Genomic DNA, 20,788 nt, shown 5'->3' on the forward strand with positions numbered 1-20,788 from the left:
AAGGCTGACACACATTGATCATATGTCCCAACGATTTCATTCATAGGTAGTTTATCAAGAGAAATAACACCATACAAAGATTTTTATTTGACTGTTCTTAGGCTCCCTATAACTAATACCCTGAACCAGAAACAATTTAAATGTCCTTCAACAGACAAATGGAACAAAATTAAAAAAAAAAAAAAAGTATAGCCACTCTACACAAATACTTCTCAGTAATAAAAATAAATGAACTTTTAATATCTTCAGCAACATGGGTGAATATGAAAATAATTATGCTGAGTGAAAAAATAAAATACCAGATAAAATAGTACATACTGTATCATGCCATTTTGACAAAATACTTAGAAATGCTAACTAACTGATAGTGACCAAAACCAGATCAGTGTTTGCATGGGGGCAGGAGCTGAAGTGATTGAAAGGGAGGATTATAAAGGTGCATGAAGAATTTTAGGAGGTAGTAGTCATGGCCACTATCTCTGTGAGAATGACAATTTTATCAACTTACACATATGTCAAACCGTACACTTTAAATGCTCAATTTATTTTATATCAATTATATCTCAACAACTTGATTTTCAATATTGTTATTAATTAAAATAGAGTTAATTTTTACATGGAACAAACTGTGATTCAGAATAAAATATGCTGGGGAAAAAAAACAAAACTTGTAATTTTGAGCTCTCCCTGGTGGCACAATGAGTTAAAGCACAGCACTATGAAGCTATCCACAGCCACTGAAGCACAAGTTCAATCCCCAGCCAGTAAGGCGACCTTCATGGCACAGCAGACCTCTCCTGTACCACCTGCTGCTCCCCTCAGCAGTGTATTTCAGTTCTTTTGCCTATTCTGATCCCCATTCTTGTCTCTGGTGAAGCCTTTCACTCCCTACCTTGCACCTCCGGCCTGTATCCCAGTTCTTGTATGAATAAATAAATAACTATTTGAAAAAGTAATAAAAATAAAAAGACTGTAATCCTTAACAAATGTTCTACAGTTTTCTTCTGAATTCAGACTAGTCTTTAGATGAATCAGTCAGAATTTGTTAAATATGTGCTACATAAAACAGTTCTGATTCTGAGAATTTTAAAACTAACAATTTAGGGAATATTCTGTTTGTATGGGCATACGGTAGATTTTTACATTAATCTTATAGATAAGCATAGAATAAGGACTACTGAGAGAGCAACAGAGAACACCTGACTCAGTTTCTTTAACTACACAAAAGTAAAGCTAAACTTTGATGTTGGAGAGTTTGCAGCTTCTAGTTTAGCAAATCCATTAAATGACAGTAGACAGGCTCTTACTTATTACCATACCTGATAGAACAGAGCAGTTATGGAGTTCAGAGAAAGATGGAGGTTTGGGTCCTGTCTCTCGCAAGTTACCACCTCAGTCCTCACCATGAGCCCCTCAAGGGCAGAAGCTGAGGCGACTAACACAGGGCTGGTCAAGTATTTGGTGATCTGAACCAGTATTCTTTAATAAAGGTATTCAGTTTTCTCAAGATGGTTCAGAAGCAAATAGGTTAGGAATTAGCTAGGACCAGATGTCAAATCACGGCTTGGTAAGGAAGCAGACTCTAACACTGGATATAGACTAGTGATATCTCAAGTCTTTAATACAAAACAAAAACTTACAAGGTCCAGGCTCCACCATACACTTATTCAATTAATTCTCTAAGAATACAGCCCACACCAGTTATTGAAAAAATTCTCCCCATATGATTTTAATGTATAGGAAAATTGAGAGTCATTGCCAAAGTCATTTTTGGCATTAATTTTAATCTGATTTCCATTATTCTAAACTTGGTCTCTCAAATATTGACTCTGTATTCTTGGGCTCTTTATTTTAACTGGGCTTGTGGTTCACTTCTTACTGACATAATCCATTATTTTCCCCTCATATTCTCTGGATGATCATAATGGCTGTTTTCCATTCTTAGAATGGAAAATTTGCTTGGGTTTGGTCTCGGGTAACATTTCTGCACCCTATGTGACTTACATTTACTCAGACTTAGCTGGTCAGCAGGAAGAGTTATCCTTTCAATAATTCTTTTGTGCCCTGGATTTGGAAAACTGGTCAATCTGGCATCTCTGCAATAAAAAGCTTTTATATACTTGACTACAGTAATCAGACAATTATCGTTCTGAGAAATGAGTTCCCCAATTTCTTTTAAAGTCTATTTTCTTTCTCATTAATCCTCTGATTTAATTTGAATAATTCAAATCTCTCAACAACTGTCTCTTTAGTGCAATATCACTTTATAAGTAAGACATAAGACAAAATTTCTATTCTTTATTCAATTTTATAGTCAAGCCAACACTAAAAACAGTTAACAAAGGCAAAAAATATGAATTATTTGGTGGGAAGAATTTTGACAAATCACATGGTACTTAACAATTGTAAGAAATCATGTAAGTGTGTGTGTGTGCCTGCACACATACACAACACTGTAAAAACTATATATGGAAAATCCAGCCTTTATTCCTTTCATATACTTGGGGATTACTCCAGCTTAGGAAAGTGTCAAGAATTTGTCTGGAACAACAGGACATCAACATCTCACAACTATCTATTCTACAAGAGGTGGAAAGGCAAATTAGGATATTTTCCTTTAGAGAAGTCCTCTTCAGTGAATTTGCTAATTATTAGTCAATCTGTCTCTTGTTGTTGCTGATGACTACTTGTTAGTACACAGCAGCAGTGCCTTCTGAAGCGGCTGTAATTGAAGGTTTGCAAGAGTTTCTACTGCTCAGGCACATACTCCAACTTAAGACAGATGTGATCAGCCTTGTTTTTTAACAACTGAAATAACTGGAAATCTGTGATTTGGCTAATTGCAGGCTTCCTGGATGTATCTTAATACAGGAAAAACTCTGGCCATTTTCTAAAAAAAAAAAAAAACCTCCCTAACTCTTAACTGCTTGGCAGGCCCATTTTTAATGTCTTGCCTGTTAAGTTAGCACAGACCAGAGAAAACAATCACTAAATCATTGAGCAAATAACCAACCTTTAAAAATACTTAGAGGTAGGAACTAAAATCAAATCAATTCTTGTGGCAGAATGTATTAGTTTAGCATTGCCTCTAGGAAGGCAGACTCTTTGGAGCCAAAGGTTCAAAAATCGGAACAGATGGAACTCAGCTCTTAATCTTTTCCGTGATACGAAAATGTGAGCAAGACTGTATTTCCTCTGGAGCTCAATCTCCTCTTATATTCTAACATGAGCACAAAAGTTGACTTTGGGAGAGTATATGTATTTGCTTCTTTTAATACTGTCCTTTAGAACAGCCAAGGGGAGTTGATGTCCTAGAACAAAATGCTATAGGATTCTTTTCTACCCACTGCTTGTTATACCCTGACTCATGCAGTACAGGAGTAAGTGAGTCAAGGGAATAGCTAAGCCACATTCCATGTACCAGGATCTCAGAATTTCCTCATCAAAGACCCTTATACCTCTCTGAAAGCCCATACAGCTCTCTCAGGTTCATCTGTTTGGTAAGAGGGCAGACTACCAGATTGTGCTCCTGTATCTAGACTGAGAGATGGCACAGGCAGTGGCTTTTGGAATGTACAAGAACTCAAGGTTGAGGTAAGTTTGACTTCTTTTCAGGTGTCAAATGGAGAGGGAAAGTAAAGGGAGGTGGGCTCTGCAACTGGATCACCCATCCTTACCTGCTACAAGCTGCCTATGGGTAACTAATATTTGTTGACAGCTGGACATGGCGAGAGTACTTTACATTTATTGAATAATGGATCTTCACAGCAATAGCATCAAGAAAGTAGGATTAGCTCCACTTTATTGAAGAAAAAATAAAGGTTCATGAAGTTTACATAAGTAGTTCCTAATCATGGGATAAGAAGGTGGCATTGTCTGAATTCACACCCAGAACAGGACACATTCCTCCCATTATTTCTAAGGTGACCAAACTGGAAAGTCGTCTTCAAACACAATTTTACCTTATTCTTTCCTTTCAGTAAATTCTGATCTTCTCTGAAATAGAGCAGTACAAATACAAAGAGCACTTTGGTTTTAATTAAAATCTACTGATGACAATATGCCAAAATGGGCCCAGAATTGCAGATGGCAGGAATGAAAGTGCAGCTGAGGGTTCCCATGCTCTTTGTCAGTAGTTGTTGGGGAATGCAATGTGCTGTATAGCTGCAAATGGGTCATTCAATAGTTTCATTCAAGTTGATCTATGCTATCCCCAACCATGAAAAGTGAGCACTGGGTATCTGTTTTGGTTTCTTTAAAAAAAAATCTCACAAGTTGGGTCCCAGCATGTAATTTGGCTGGATTGTAGAATTGGTCTTTTTCTTTATCACCAGAAAACATGAAATATATTTAGCACTGAAGGCAAATTGTCAAAGAATTCACTTTTTGACTAGAGAAGTAGAATGAGAGGCTTTAAAAAATTGATTGCATAGGAAATTAGTTTTTATGCAATTTGCATATAAAATCCTATGTTGTGGAGTAAAAATACACACACACACACACACACACACACACACACACACACACACATATATATATTTTTTTTTCTGTACAATTGGAAAGCCTTATATAACTTAGGACTATAGTGTAGTTCAAATGATGCCTCTTAGATGTATTCTTTATTTCCTTTAACTCCACAGAGGTAGAGATAGACTTTTGAAGAGTTATACCTGAGTTGGTTCATACTTGACTTGGGACACTACTTGCAGGAAAGACAGCTTATGCTGTGTGCTCAGTACCTTTGACTTTAGGAAAGGTGACTGCATTGATTTTTTTTTTTACTTTTATTAGAGTTAAAATAGAGAAAATTCCAAAGATTTTGATTACAAAGGAATGAGGGACACACCATGTATTGAATTCGAAATAGCAATATCACATGTTAAACTCTTTTAAAGGCTTGCATTCAAACAGGCAAGTTGTCATTTATATATTTCCAAACATAATCAGAAATGATTACAGCCATTCGGGCAATATGGTGATATGTGACAGGCATTGAGACTTGGTGAAGACAGAGTTGAAAGAGCTTGCTTATGGTCAGTGATGATTCTTAGGATTTTGGCTTGAGTATCTGGACAAACTGGTACCATTAATTGAACATGGTAGAAATGGAGGAATAACAAGCTTAGGAAGCAAAAAAATCATGAGTTTAATTTTGAACACGGTAAGTCTGAGATAACCATATGTTATTCAAGAGGACATACTGAGAGAACTACTGGATAGACAAATTTGTATTCAGGTAAATACAGAATTGAAGGTAAAAATTAGGAGATACAGAATGGAAATGGTATATAAAGATCTCCAAGGGACCACCCAGGGAGTGAATGGAGATAGAAAAGGGAGCAGGTAAGAACTGAGTTTCAGGATCCTCCAGTCTAGAGCTGGTAGAGTAAGGAGAGCTAGCAAAGGAAACCGAGTACACTGCTGGATCAGCAGGAAAAAACAAAACAGAATAATGAACACATACATCTTGGAAACCAAAGAAAGAAAACATCTTCTATAGAGTGTGTAAGCAACTTCATCAAAAGTGGTTGAAAGGTTGAGTAAGAATACCAATTTATATAAAAGGGAAACTTTTACAGAAATATTAAACTAAAAATTAGGGGCTTTGTAGTTATTGTGTGGGAAAAAAATGGATTTTTTATATGGTTATGATTTGATGGTCTTACTGTAGAAACCACAGTCATAGTTGAATAGTCTGACTGTGAAATCCACTGTTTAATCTACAGTAATATGATAATTTGGTGACATCTTTTATGTCAACTAGAAGCTGAACACAAAAATAAAACAATTAGCACAAATGCTAACCAATAGCCTCTTTAAAAGATGGAAGAGATGATTTCTACCAACTCTGAAGAACTTTAGCAACTACTCTGTAAGCTGTATTGAATGGAAGTATTAAAAGAAAAGAATCCCACATTTGCACAACTGGGTTAAATTGTCCCATCAAAAGATGCTATAATGGTAAATTGGCATCATCATTATAACCAAAAATTTATGCCTAAGTAAATGCCTCTATGTTCCATTTTCAAAAATAATTTGTTTTTGTGTGGAAGAACTGGGTTAGAGGCCAGAGGTGCAGGGAGTAAGAGGATTTACCAGGACAGAGTAGGGAGCAGAACAGGAGGATCGATTGAAATACACTGCTAAGGAGAGCAGCAGGCTGGACAGGAGAGGTCTGCTGTGCATAATTGGGTCAGCTCCCTAGTTGGGGATCAAACTCAGGCTGTAAAAGTGATAGTGCTGAGACTTAAGCCCTAGGCCACCAGGGAGGCCCCATGTACTACTTGTATTTCTTGGTCTTTCTGTAGACATTTGTAATACCAGTGACTTTTATGCAGTATTTATTTCCCTCATGAATGATCTGGAATGTTTCAGATCAAGGCTTATCTTACAACACTGCCAAAATAAATTATGACCACTTATTATATATTCAAAGAACATGTTTAGGGAATGTAAATCAATAGTAGTGCACATGAAACATGATTAGGATAGAAAAATTAGCATGCATCAAAATAATTTAAAATCCAATCCAGAGGAAATTGTATTAAGCCCCCTCAGGTCAGGTTAATAATCCACAGTCTATAGTTCAGAGATCTAGAACATTTAATAAATCACTAAAATAGTGAATGCTACCCACATAGTAGGCACTAAAAGAGCATTATCCTAGAACAAAGATATATTTTTGGCATTTTGAAGTAAGCTCTATTATTTGGCATTCGATTTATAATTGTGTCTCATAAAAGATTTGACCAGTATGGAAAGTGGGGGTGGGGGAAAGAGTTAGTATCAATGCATAATGATTCCGTTTATCAGTTTTTAAAATCCTTTAGCCACCTAAACTTATACAATTTTCTTGTCACTGCTTTCCCTATACTATCAAAAATGATGCTTTCTTTACTATTTCAAACTCATCATAAAATTGCTAAAAATCTAAAATTCAATTTGCCACATTACTGCTAATTTGAATAATGGCTGAATAAAAGACATAGGAAACGCTGAAGCAGCATTGATTTCTAAAACATTTTGCACTTTCCTCCTCCATCCCTGTAAAGTAAAGCTCGAATGCTACGCACAATTACACAAGAAAATCAAGAAAGCCATTACATTCAGCATTTTGTCATGATCATTGTTACCATGGCAAAAAGTGGGCTTAGTTTAGCACAGCTGCTACGGGCGATGTCCACTGGCCTTTTGTACAGCTGAGTAACAATATAATGCCAAATTCAGTAGCCTGTCACAATTCCCCCCCCATCCCTCACCCCCCAGGATAAGACTACTGTCTGTGAATGCTACTGTTTCCTTCCTTAATGATCTGAGCCAAAGTCATCTTCTTACTCTGTTGTTCCTACTGGCCAGTGACAGAGGAACACAGTTAATCTAGGAAGGTTACCAGTTGGCCCACCTCCTGTTCTAAGGGGAAACCAATGAGTGGTGTGATAAGAAAAAGTCCATGTTACAACAGCTGTACTGCAAATGGTAATAGAGCTAGAAATAGCATGGGCTGGGAGTGCAAGTCACTATTGCAAGCCTGAGCTAACTAGACCCTGACAACTAGCTAGGCTTGTTATTTTCTTTAAGTATCAATTAGTTATCTGTAAAATGAGAGAAAAGGTAACTTCGTTGTGAAGATCAACACAGATCATCTGCAGGCCCAAGCACAGGATGGGGGGGGAGGTGGTGGGCAGTGGTACTCAATAATACAGCATTCTTTCCTCTCCTCCAACACCACCTTTTAAAAAACTACAGAGATTTCCATGCCTTCTGGAATTTGTTGATTGAAGTTGGTAGGTAAACAGTTTTCTACTGTTGGAAGGTAAACTGTTTTGTTTCAAAGCCTGACAAGTACAAATTCAACATCAAAAGGATAAAAAGTCTGTGTCAATACCATAATGTGTCCCACATCTCAGTATTCAGGTTTTAACACATCAGTGTAATCACTGGAAAATGGAAACGGGGAGTATATACTAATTTTGACCTTATGCCAAGAATTTTAGTTTTAAAAAATGAAGCAACGTTATGAAAGCAGAAAAGTTTAAATTATCTGAAATGAATACATTAATCAAGTCTCTGTATTTACTAGAACAAAGGCTATGAGCATTTTTACCAGCTAAACAAAATATTTTTCTAATGAGATTTTAGCAGAGTATCGTTTATCTTAAGAGAAAAATAATGGGACCTTACCTATTCCAGTAGCTCCAGAACTGGTCATGCAGGTAGGCACGGTGGCTACATTCATCACCAAATGAGGCTTTGCTTTCAATCCAGTGAATTATGTGCCCTTCTACAGCTAAGGGACAAAGCATTACTAATATAGAGCAAAGGGAAGGAAAGACCGAAAATTCTGAGCTCTGTTCTGAACTCTATGTTTCACATTAATGAGCAAAGACTGAACCCTTACTGTCATCTATGGATGTGATTATAAAATAAAACATTATATGTATTTATTACAAGAAACATTTTTGCTATACTCGCATCCCTTATAGCTTCATTATCAGCATCAAAAATCCCTTTCCTGATCTTAGATTGTCCGTGCAAGTTGACAAATACTATGAAAACAAACCAAAGAGAGACTGTTTTTTCATAAGAACCATGGTTTAAAAATTTAGTACTTAAACATGACTGAAAATGGCAACCCAAATGCTTTTAGTACACCAGTTTATTTCTCAAATATATGTTAAAGTTTTTAAGGCATAGACTTCATCTGAATATATTATTTTCTGTTAAAATAACCTTTTTCAACTGTCTCATCTGTCTAGATGCAATATTATAAAATAATCTATTCTGTTTACATTTTTAAATATTAATACAAAATAAAAATACTTAAAAAACACACCCCCTTTTTTATAGACAAATGTACAATAGAATTTAAAGACTTACCAACTGGTACTTGTAAAATAAAATCTGGGGTTTTGTCATAACCCTTTGCACGGAGCTGATCTTCATCTATAGGAAGAACAAATACTATTACTTATAACAGTATTCCATTAACAAGACAGCAATATAATTGCTTTCCTTTCTTAAAAATGTGCAAAAATTACTAAAGCAGTCATACATATCTTTCTTATGTATGCAATGCTGTGTCAGAATAAATGAACTTTCTTAACAAACCTAAAGCAGAGATATAAAAATGCCTCTTTGTCCCTTCTGCATTTTTATGTCTTTATTACAAACATCATTAATTCAAGCTGTCATATGCTACCTTTTTATAATTGAAAATACTCAAAATAAGGAAATATACTTACTGGCTAAGAGAAAGGCTTTCACCACCATGAATATCACTAATGTTATCATCCAATATTGACAATTTACAGTATGGCATAAGCACACTGGCCTTTAGAATTATAGGACAAACGCTTTCATTAAAGCAATTAAGAAAGTTTAGTTTCAATTAGTGAAACTATTCCTACACACAACAACACAAGAAAGAGACAAAGACAATGAGATCACCACAGAGAATTAATTACTCTGCTTAATTCTTTCAGTAAGCTATTGTTTCTGGCATTTACCAGAGTTCTACAACTAACAATATGTAATTCTGAAAAGCAAACAGGCTTTGAGATTTTTTTCCCCCAAGTCTGTTCGATTTCTTGATCCTCTGTAAATATCAATGATCCATTCAGAAGGAAAGGTGGCAGGAAAACAGAGCTTGACAAAGTTGGAAAAAACTAGCTAGGTGCTTGGTTAAAAAACATGCTGTCCAATATTTCCTAAATGCTGTCCTTGACTTCTAATGGCATTACAATGTGATTTCTGAAATGAGGAGTTCTCCATTAGATTTTGGAGTGACCTGGTCATTCAATTCCAGACATGGCATTCTGTCTTCACCCAACCTCAACTAATGGCCCAACCAAATAACAAGGAAGGCTGTGTGGTCTCTTAACACCTACTGGGCTGTTGACATTGTCATGCATCCCATTCGCCTTCCTGCATCACCTTTGATTAAAATTAATGGCCCATTCCCAGTGTTGGGTAGCTTATTTCCAATCCATTTGTCAGCCCAAGACAGTAGTTTCATGGCCAATGTTCAGAAACTCAGTTTTAGAACACTCTTGTGTACATCTTGAAAGGTCAGCATTTTAAAGGTAAATAACCTTTTAATGACAGGACACATATGTAAGCTAGATATTTAAGTTAAATTTCATTAAAAGTCAGTATCCTTTTACTAGCCAGATTTTGGGGATACCTGAATTTAGAATAATCTCTCCTCCTTGGAATATAGCAAAATTTAACTGTTGAGATAAGGAAATACAAATTAAAGTTATAAAACAAGAGAATTTGGAAAGTGGGCTGTGGACCAACAAGACAGGAAAAATTTCTAGACTCTAGATGCACTCAGGTCACAGTGAAAATGTTTAATGCAAAAAGCATTCATTAAAATCAACCCAAGTACCTTGAGCTGATGTTTTAGGTAGCTGATGAACAGTTTTAAAAGTTGGGTTGACATTAAAAAGAGAGATTAATATTTTATTAAAACTATCCTAGTTTGATCAACCTTTGCAGATGTTAAAATCTGTTTCGGAAAGAAAAATGATGATGTTTCTGACAGCAGCTAAAAACAAAATTTCAAAGGTCACCACACAATCCAAATGCACAGCTAAAAAATCCCTGTATAAGGCAGATGTTGCAGTCTTGTTCACTGCACCAAAATGACAGGCACAATACCTACAATTTAATTCCATGACTTAATGTAAAAATGAAAAAGCTCCAATTCCAAACTCCAAAGACGGAAACTTCCACTTTTCTGTGGAGAACCTCACAGCACAACCAGGCTTTTTCTGCCCCTCATATCTCTGAGAACAAAGCTGATCAACAGTGATTGGACCCACAAAGGTAGCCTCATGCCATCTGTGTCACCACCAGTGATGTTACACTATTTTTTAATACTAAGATGCTATCCCATTTATTTGAAACATTCTGTTACTATGTATTGGGCATCTTCTTCTCTCTTTAAATCTGAATCTTTTATTGACTTACAAGCCCTCTTTCAAGATTTTCTAAGAAAGGAAGAAGGGACATTTTGGCTAAGTTATGAGGAAATGGTAGTACAAGAACAGGAAGTAGTGTTTATAAGCAGGTGGTCTTGCTCACCTGGTCTAGGCCTGGGAAAAGTTTCTACCACTGACCATACCTCTGGGGGATTTTTAAAATCAGCCCAATTCATCTGGCCTCATTTCTTGGCCTTTGTGTTATGCTTATTTCCTGGTCTCTAGTTCTTGAAAGACACCTTACCACTAGATCATTTTTCAGACTATTGGGTATAGATTTAAAATATGGTTGACCATTTGGGTAGTCAGAGTTCCCACTCTAAGAATTGAAGGTGGCCCTCCCTGGTGGTGCAATGGGTTAAAGCACAGTACTATGAAGCTATCACAGCCACTGTAGCACAAGGTGACCCACATGGCACAGCAGATCTCTTCTGAACCACCTGCTGCTCCCCTCAGCAGTGTATTTCAGTACCTCTGCCTGTTCTGCTCCCCAATCTGTCTTTGGTGAATCCTCTCCAAATCCCCATACCTCTGGCTTACATCCCAGTTCTGTATGCATAAATAAATAAATAATAAAAAGAAAAGATCTGAAGGTATGGCTAGGTCATCAGCCCAAAACAGTTCCCTACTGCCTAATTTGCTGTTTATTCCTTTGTCTTGTATTGGGCCTGTTTGCCACACTTTCAGCCTGAAGCCCCTGTTCTGAAGCTAGGAAATGTTTACTTTTCAATGTGTAAAACAGGGGCCCTCCACTTTCAGGGGCCTTTACTTACAGTCTGCTCAAAATGGGCAATAAAGTAAATTAGAAGTGCATCTTTATGACTATCAGTGTCTAACACAAAGTCTACCTAGAGAGATTTAGTAATTTTCTTTTTCTTTTAAAAAAAGATGCACTTATTTATGCATACAAAGCTGGGGTGCTGGCCAGAGGTATGGGAGAGTGAGAGGATTCACCAGAGACAGAGTGAAGAGCAGAACAGACAAATTGACTGAAATACACTGCCGAGGGCTGCAGTGGGCAAGTCAGGAGAGGTCTGCTGTGCCAGGTGGGTCAAGTCCCTGGCTAGGGATTGAACTCATGTTGCAGTGGCATCAGTTAGCTTTACAGTGCTGCAACTTAACCCCTTGCGCCACCAGGGAAGCCCTACACTTAGTAATTTTCTTTTTTTATTTAATGCCCCATGCGTCATGGGGAGGGCTCAGGAACATGGCTCAGGGACAACAAATTAGCACCAACTATCAAGGTTTTACTTGCTAATTTTCACAAATATCTTTCATCCCTGTTCTCAGTTATTTGCTCCAAGGTTCCTCTTGAACAGAAAAGGGACTTCATGCCCTTTCACAATCCTCACTGAAAGCTCTACTTTTTTCTTGATGTGTAATATTCTATCATTCAAGGATTTATCCATTCATTGAAGTTTGGAGAGAATTTCTCAACAAAGGCAGGTGGGCCTGGCACTGCTGTGTGGGCAGCTCTGTGGTTACTTTCCTATTTTTTCTTTTAGTGATCTATTCAGAAGTATTTTTCTCTTCTTCAGTCAGTTATGCAATTTACATTTTCCTGCAGAATCATATATTTCATCCAAGTTCTTACAATTCTTGCACTTATTTTAGCCAAGATGGTACTTTATGTTTCTTTAAAATTCCCAAGAAAAATAAGTAATTTGCTGTTTTCCTCAAGGAAAAAAAAAAAGATCAAGATTAAGGAAAATGGAAGAATACAAATAATTAGAAAGAGGAAAGATGAATAATGGTAATGTTTTAGAATAGCATTTTTGGGGTAACCTCCACACATGGTGGGGGAACATTATAAAATCAAGGTCCAAATACTGTAGACCTATGTAATTCAGTGAATATGGCAAAGAAGAAGGTTCTTTTGGCTCACCATATGTATTAAAAGCAGCAAATATATTATGGTTATAGTGTCATTATCAATTAATTATCAATGTTCATTATCAATTAATATATCTTGTTTCAAAGCACACTTGAGTCTCTCTGGATCCACAAAACTTAGCTTTATGACATTGTGTCCCTCATGAAATGCAGTTATTTAAGTTTGCAAAGTGTTAGAGATTACTAATCTAACATTCCAATTTATACTTGATAAAGTCATCTAGAGAAGTTAAGGGATGCACCATCCTACATCTCTCAAATAGTTAAAGATTCATGAAAGATACTACATCAACCAAGTTCTCATTTGTTCCAGTAGATCGTATTCCATTCTTAGTTATGCCAATTACTTAAATTTTATCATATATAATATTTTGAAGTGAAGAAAAAAAATCTTAGTATCACAGGAGAGGTGATGACTATCTTCCAGATATTATTTGGGTGACACCTGCCTGAAGAGAAGATGAACTAGATTTCTAGGGTTTTTTCTCTTCAGCTGAATAGAAAAAAAAAATCAACAAAATAACACTCACAGACAAAATTGATGTTAAAAATTTAAAAACTCAGGTCTTTTGTCATTTATTTTTAAATTGTCAGGACTGCATTTAGAGGGCATTTTAAAAAAAGGAATTGCATATACATAAAGAACACTGTGAACATTTAATTTCTCTGGCCTTTTAATTACCCTCTCCTTAGCCCAAAATATCCAAAGCAATTAAGTACTAATTACACAATTTCTTTTTTTAAAATAAAGGGCTGATTTTGAGTCAGAGAACAAAACACATCTGAAACTAGTTAACATATACTTAAGGATTATAGGAGGGCATGAGGACTACTAAGAAATTCAAGGTTTTCTTTTGTTTTGCTTCATTTAAGCTTTAAATTTAAGAAATATAGTTATTCAAGGAGAAATAATATAAATTCCAGTGCACAACATTTGAAAATATAAAGTAACATTCTGACATGGTTTTTATCTATCAGATGTCAAAGGTTTCTAAAATGCTAGGTTAAAATATACTGTATGGTAAAAACAATTGTTTTTGTACACACACACAAATGAAAACTGCATGTACCTTTTCAACTCTAGTATTTTGATTTTCTGTGTTATTTTTCCAAAATGTTACCCCATTTCAATGCTTGGATCTACCACCTATGACACCCACAGTTTTATGTTTCACAGAAGTGTAAGGGATCAGGGAAAAAAAGTACTTGTAAGTAAAAACTAAAATCAACAAGCAACCATAAACCAGAGACATTCTACAGGAGTGGAGAAGGGAACAGGATCAAAACACAGGACTATGATGATGGCACAGGGGTGAAGTGGTGGTGGGAAGTCCATGGGGATGACAACCGAGAGGAAAAAATGTACAAAATAAAAAATAAAGTAAAAAATATATTTAAGAAATAAAGTTAGAAATAAGGAAAAAAAGTTTCATAGCCCTTCTATTCAATTAAAAAGTTAGCAAATTTTCAGTCACATGTTACAAACCAGGCAAAGGTGCACAGAGGAAAGAGGCATTTAGCAGAGAGACCAACAGTCCAGATAAATGAAATCTTTGGAGAATCTAAAATTTCATTAAAGTCATTAGTTTCAACCTCTTCCCCGAAAGCCTCTTATCAAAGCCACTAATAGGGAATACAACTGACTGTCCTGAGCTTGTCCTTTATTTATGTCGATAGGGGACAATACTAGTGAAAACTGAAATGCCCTAAAAAAAGGAAACAAATGGGAGGCCATGAAACCTGGACAGTGCAAAGTGAGGCTGAGTAGGCAGGCAGGTGGCTGTGGAAATGGAGGACATGAATATCAACATTATAATTTTCTCTGGAGTGAGGTATCTGATTGTTCTGTCTTGGGTCCCACCCTGCTGGGCACTGTCACCCGATTCTCACCATGTGATTTGGTGAGTGGTAAATAAACAGATTCTCACCACCCACCACAGGAATGGGCACTTGACCCAGCCTAAGTCCTTTCTGAGATTTACTGTCGGGCAAAAGAGAACCACTAATTTTACTCTGGGATTGCAAACTTTTAAGGAACAAGCAAACTAGCAACTGTCAGGGGTCATCTTTGCTGCCGAGCATGAAGACAACACTGAATAAAGCAGAACGAAACAGAGAGAACTGACACTGATGACATTGCTTTCTCTTCTGAAATTCAGACTCCTCAGGTACATCTCTGAACTAGTGAGTTCTCTTGCACACACACACACACATCCACATAATCTAACTTGGTTCGGCTTCTGTCATTTACAACCATAACAGTCCTAACATAAGCATCAGTGGACAGAAAAGCAGGAGACCAGAAAATACGAGTTATTGGTGAGGGAGGGGCCAGGCTAACAGCAGGAAGACTGCATATATGTCCATGGTTCTTCACGCTGGGCCCAGGGAGAAGCATGCACAACCGTATTTAATAGTGGAATAAGTAAAGATGGAACCTCACACTATGACAATTTCTTCGGGAAGGCATTAACAGGACCCCAGTTCCTTATATCTTACCCCAATATCATATTGCTGTACTCTGAAAATGTCATTTTATAGTTAACTTTCAAATAGATGGAAATTTTTCTTTTTTTTTTAAGATTTATTTATTTATTCATACTAAACTGGGGTACAGGCCAGAGGTGCAGGAGTGCTGAGAGGATTCACCAAAGACACAGCAAGGAGCAGAACAGGCTGATTGAAGAAGTAAACTGCTGAGGGGAGCAGCGGGCAGGTTAGGAAAGGTCTGCAGCGCCATGTGGGTCACCTCTGGGGCCAGGGATCCAACTCACAATAAAGCTGCTGTGGTTAGCTTGCAGTGATGCGTCTTTACCCATTGGGCCACCAGGGAGGGCCCGGGAATTTCAACAGATGATACCTTATAAATTACCCAACTGTCTCAGTTCCCTTTGGCCTCTCACGTTTTATTTCCAGTCTTTTATTTTCTACTGCTAACATCTGCATGTAAACATAATCTCGGTATTATAAATCTCATCTGTTCCCAAGGCCTATTCTTCACCCTAAGTCATAATCCCCTGTTTGTCACATCATAATCACTTCCCCAACAGAGCACTATTGCTTCAGGTGAGGAATAAAGCAGCAGGAACAGATGAACTCTTAGAAACAAAGATCCTAATTTCTCACAGCAAGGGACATCTTTCACTAAGTCTATTTTCCATTTTATACCCTCCTGGAGTCCCATGAAGTAATGCAGGGATGCATGGAAACCACCCACGTAAAGTATACTGGTTTGTCCTGAGGCAAGACCAAACATGGGAAGGTGAGGAGGCATAAAGTGAGTGACTCTCAGGTGTCACTCAAAATAATTGTTTGCTCAGAGCAACGTTCACTGAGAGAAGAAAATCCTTCTAGAGCCATCCTTATTAAACCAGACTTGACAAGAACTTGCACGGGACAGTGACAGTGGAAGTTACTGATGATAGCCCCTTTGACCCACAGCTGGCCACCTGAGGGTGAGGGTTGATTTTCAGTGTTTGGTAGGGATTTTTCATCTTTTCTCTAACAGTATAAATCACTTTGTCTTCTTTTCACTGTCACTACTTTCCTTTTCTCCTCCTTGCCTTTTGTCCAAGTTTTTTTTTTCCATACTCACGCCACCCCCAGCCAAAAAATAAAAAGCAAGAAAGAAAACAAAAGATGGTCTCATTAATTACAGGTTAAAATAGCCCCATCAGTAGGTGAAATATCCCTTCTACATTTTTCATCTAAGAAATAAATCAAACCCTTGGCAGAGAGGATAAGGACAATCACAATGCTTATTGGTCAATTTAAAGTTTAAAGAAGGTTCTTTGTGATCTAAACCTGTAACCTAGGAGTGGGCAGCAAGATCTTCATGTCTTATCAATAAATACTGATATGCTTATCAATAAATGCTAATTCTGTATTACTCATTCTTTGAAATAAATGACTTGATTTTTTTTTCATGTAAAGCTCTATTTAATCCAATTTTTAAAAATCCCTAATCATGCTGGCCCTCCCTGGTGGTGCAGCGGGTTGAGGCACTGCACTGAGAATATAAAGCCGCTTCCGCATGAGTTCAATTCCCGCCTGCCCCGGAGGTGACCACATGGTGTGGCAGACCTCTCCTGACCCGCCCGCTGCTCCCCTCAGCAGTGTGCTTCGTCGATCTGTCTGTTCTGTTCCCCACTCTGTCTCTGGTGAGGCCTCTCACCGCCCCTGAGCCTCTGGCCTGTACCCCAGTTCTGTATGCACAAATAAATAAATCTTTAAAAAAAAAAAATCCCTAATCATGCCTGCCCATAGCAAAAACTTAAGATATGTCTGTTGAACTACCATGCCCATAGCAATAACTTAAGATATGTCTGTTGAACCACTAAAAGAAAAGAAAGTTTGGTTAGTTTAGTGATAAGTTAGCCAAGCTAGTGAGCTCAACTAGCATTCCAGATTAACATGGAAAATGCAAAGTGGTATTGAGAGAGAACAGATGAACAAGTAACACCCTACTGCCATTTCAAAAAACACAGCTTATATATGAGCCAGGAACATTTTCTCCAGAGGTAAGTGGTTACCATTGATTTTGTTTTTTGCTGCAATCTGTACCTTTCTTTCAAATAGAAGTACCTTTCTTTCTAATAGAAATAGCACAGTCTTCAATATGTGTATTTCCATTATCAAGACAATCAAGTGAGCACCTACTATGTGAGATACACTACAGAAGGAGCTGCATTCTTAATGGGATGGGCACAGCAATGGTGTGCACAGCTGTGAGCACTGGACAGCATGACTACAGCTCATCATCTTCATACTAACTAGCATGTAGAGAACACACTCAACAAAAGCCAGCAGAATAAAATGAATGAATAATGAATAGAAGAATTAGAAGAACCTCGAGAAGTTTTTAGGAAATTTCTGTATTTATTTCTTTGCATTTTGTCTCCCTACATGGTCATAAATCCAACAAATAGGGACTCATATCAGTTGCCAAAAATAGCACCTGTCTCAATAACCTATTTGTGGAATAAGTGAATAAATATATGAATAGAATCTATTTTTTCAGTTGGAGATACTACAGTCATTTATTTAACTTTGATTTCTCTTAATACATAATATACCCTTTTTGTTTTGGATAAGTAATGGATAAATTTACGAAATAGGATGAATCCACTTGACTAATTCCAACAGTGATAAAAATTCCCACTTGTTTTTCTTTCCAATAATATCTGGTTATGTCACAGTAGCTACTGAGTACAGTGTTAGCAGTCAAGGAAATTCAAGAAATAGTTAAGGTTAAGAAGACCTTTACTTTTTTCCCTCTTTATTGACAACAGAGGTCAGGTGATACATGTACTTTATTAATGACATGAACGCAATGGGTGGAAAATTTAGAATGGGATAAAAATTATGAGAAGTCATAATTCTTAAGAAGGTTTAACATACAAGCAATAAGAATCCTTGTCTTTAGAAAGTAGTTCAGATTAGAAAGCAACACAGAGGTTTTACTTTTGCTTATAAAAGAACTGAAGTAAAAACAAACATGTTTGCAACAGCTCTGCAACAAAATTCAAGGTGTACATATGTAAACAAGAAGATCATATTAGTGGTCTATTTATATATCAATATTTTCCCACAGTTGGATTTAAAATGATGATCTATCTAAATTTACCTGGCATAGTACTTTAGATCTAATTAATCATTGTGAAGGGGTATTTACAAGGTAAAAGAATAACCCTACAACAATATTTCATACAAGGTTTTGAATTTTCATTTTTAGCCGTAAACAAACATATTAATTCAGTGCAACATTAAAATGCTAAAATGCATAGAATTAATGAACAACTTCTTTGTATGCTATGACGAGATGCTTCAAAACAGGACTGAGGTTACACAGAGTCAGCTAAACAGCCTATAAGTAATTTATTTTGAAAGATCAGTCAGGTATCATCTTTGAGTATGCTTCAATAAAATAAGTGCTGTGGAATACATGGGAGTCATCAATTTAAGTTCTTTTTCTGAACTTGGGTGCAAGTGGTTATGAATCTCAGGACATGTTTCTATATACAATTTTTAAAAACTTTTTTTATTGGAGTAACTAGCACTTGTTTATAACATGATATAGGTGCCTGATGTATTGTTTTTGTATTGCCTTGTTTATAACATGATATAGGTGCCTGATGTACTGTTTTTGTATTGCCTCTGTCAACCATAGTCAATTCAACCTAACACTCTTTTTTCCATAATCAAATGAATCGAGGCCTTAGGACTAAACACAGGACACTTACAACCCCTTTGGTCTTTTCCAATCCCAGTCCTCAGGAAGCAGAGAAATGCTGGCTAAGCAAAGAAATGGGGTGAGGGCCTGTTTACTCCTAAATAGATGGTGACAAGATAATAATCCGAAGCAGTTCTGAAAATATGGAAGCTTAAAACAATAAAATAGTGCCATGTTGGCCACTAGCTGTGTGATCAATATGACCAGATACTTTATAATACTATCAGACTGACAAAGTTTTAGAATGCATCTCATGGTTAATCATAGGTCATCCATTACAACTGATTCTAAGATATTTAGACATTCTATTTTTGACTAGATGTGTGATTTCTATCCAATTTACTCTCTTTCCATAAGCTGAACATTATATTGTCCTTCTCACATGAAAAAATTGCTGCTTTTATGTACTGAAATTTAATTCAATCATTTGAAGACATCTGCAAATTTATCAACTTTCTTTAACCTTAGTTGGAGAATATTTATGTTCAAATTATCAACAATCTAATAACACATTCAATTCAATTCTCCAGTTTATTATTAAAGATATGAAATAGTAAGACCGACAATAGTTCTTATAGGACTGTATCCAACATCATTCCCCAAACAAAACCTAACACTATTCATTTGATTTCTGTTGGCCAATACTCTGTCCATTTTGGAACAGAAATTATTCTTTGATTTTTTTTTTATCTAAAAGTATACATAATGTAGACTCTTAGGTACCTATATTAAACAAATGTCTTCAATAAAACAATTTGTTGTTTTATTCCCTATATAAATTTTCACATTTAAAATAAAGAATAGAAATTAATTCATTGTGGATGCATTATGGTTTGTGTTATCAATTAACATATGTATGTCCTTTGAGGCTTAATTTTTAATGCTTTAAAAGATACTGAAAAATATTACAATCTGTGTAAGATTCCTCATTAGGACACAAACACATGTCATATGTGAGATTTTTTTAAAATCATAGCAAATCTGTAATGATGATTAATGTTTAGCATAAAAATAATAAAAGGTTAATATCTGACTCTGAAGTAAAAAAGTATTACTCAGGCAAATATACCTGAGTTTTTGTAACCGTTCTTTTTAATATATAAAGCATTTTATAGACAGTATTTCTTTGTTTCTTTTTTTCATAAGGCCGAGATTATGGTTAATATCTCATGACACCAAAAGTAATACTACAACAGATATTAAAGCATTTTTTCAGCCACTTATTCTATAAAATATTAATTGCAAGTCTGTGCATGTGCTGTATATATATATAGGAGATTAGGTAACTGAGTTCCTGCTCAGTTCTAAATCAATAAAAGATAACATGCACAGCATCAATCATTGTTCACTCTTCCTTTAGTACATAATAACTGCAAGTGGAAGGATTTTAAAAATATATATTTAAGCACTCATGGAAATATTACAACCTGCAGAGGATGCAAGCAATACTTACCTAGGAAGGACAGGTTTTTCTCTAGAAGCAAGTCTCTTAGCATGACTTCGTGTTCATGACCAATGGCACTAGGAAATTTTAGTTAAGGAGGGTAACACAGGGAGCATTACATCATCAGAAAAAAAATGCTAATACCTGGTCTATAATATTATAAGAAGCAGAAAACATGTAATTATAGCAACTATTTCAACTTTTAGGCCACATCTCTGACAAATGAGACTTCCA

General features: G+C 36.2%; 1 protein-coding gene across 2 annotated transcripts in view; it reads right to left on the bottom strand.

Annotated features, from left to right (window-relative positions):
- Positions 1-20,788, bottom strand: part of LOC101631677 (chromosome unknown open reading frame, human C15orf41) — a 218,347-nt gene that overhangs the window by 88,893 nt on the left and 108,666 nt on the right. For both annotated transcript variants that reach the window (XM_012728507.1, XM_004687938.2), the window contains 3 exons: positions 20,564-20,631; positions 8,878-8,943; positions 8,182-8,287 (listed from right to left, as the gene is read on the bottom strand). In XM_012728507.1, the coding sequence (XP_012583961.1) occupies positions 8,182-8,287; positions 8,878-8,943; positions 20,564-20,631 (240 nt within the window). The remainder of the gene's footprint in view (positions 1-8,181; positions 8,288-8,877; positions 8,944-20,563; positions 20,632-20,788) is intronic.

Source organism: Condylura cristata, unplaced genomic scaffold, assembly GCF_000260355.1.
Source record: "Condylura cristata isolate star-nosed mole 26May11 unplaced genomic scaffold, ConCri1.0 scaffold00023, whole genome shotgun sequence".
NCBI classification, from domain to species: Eukaryota; Metazoa; Chordata; class Mammalia; order Eulipotyphla; family Talpidae; genus Condylura; species Condylura cristata.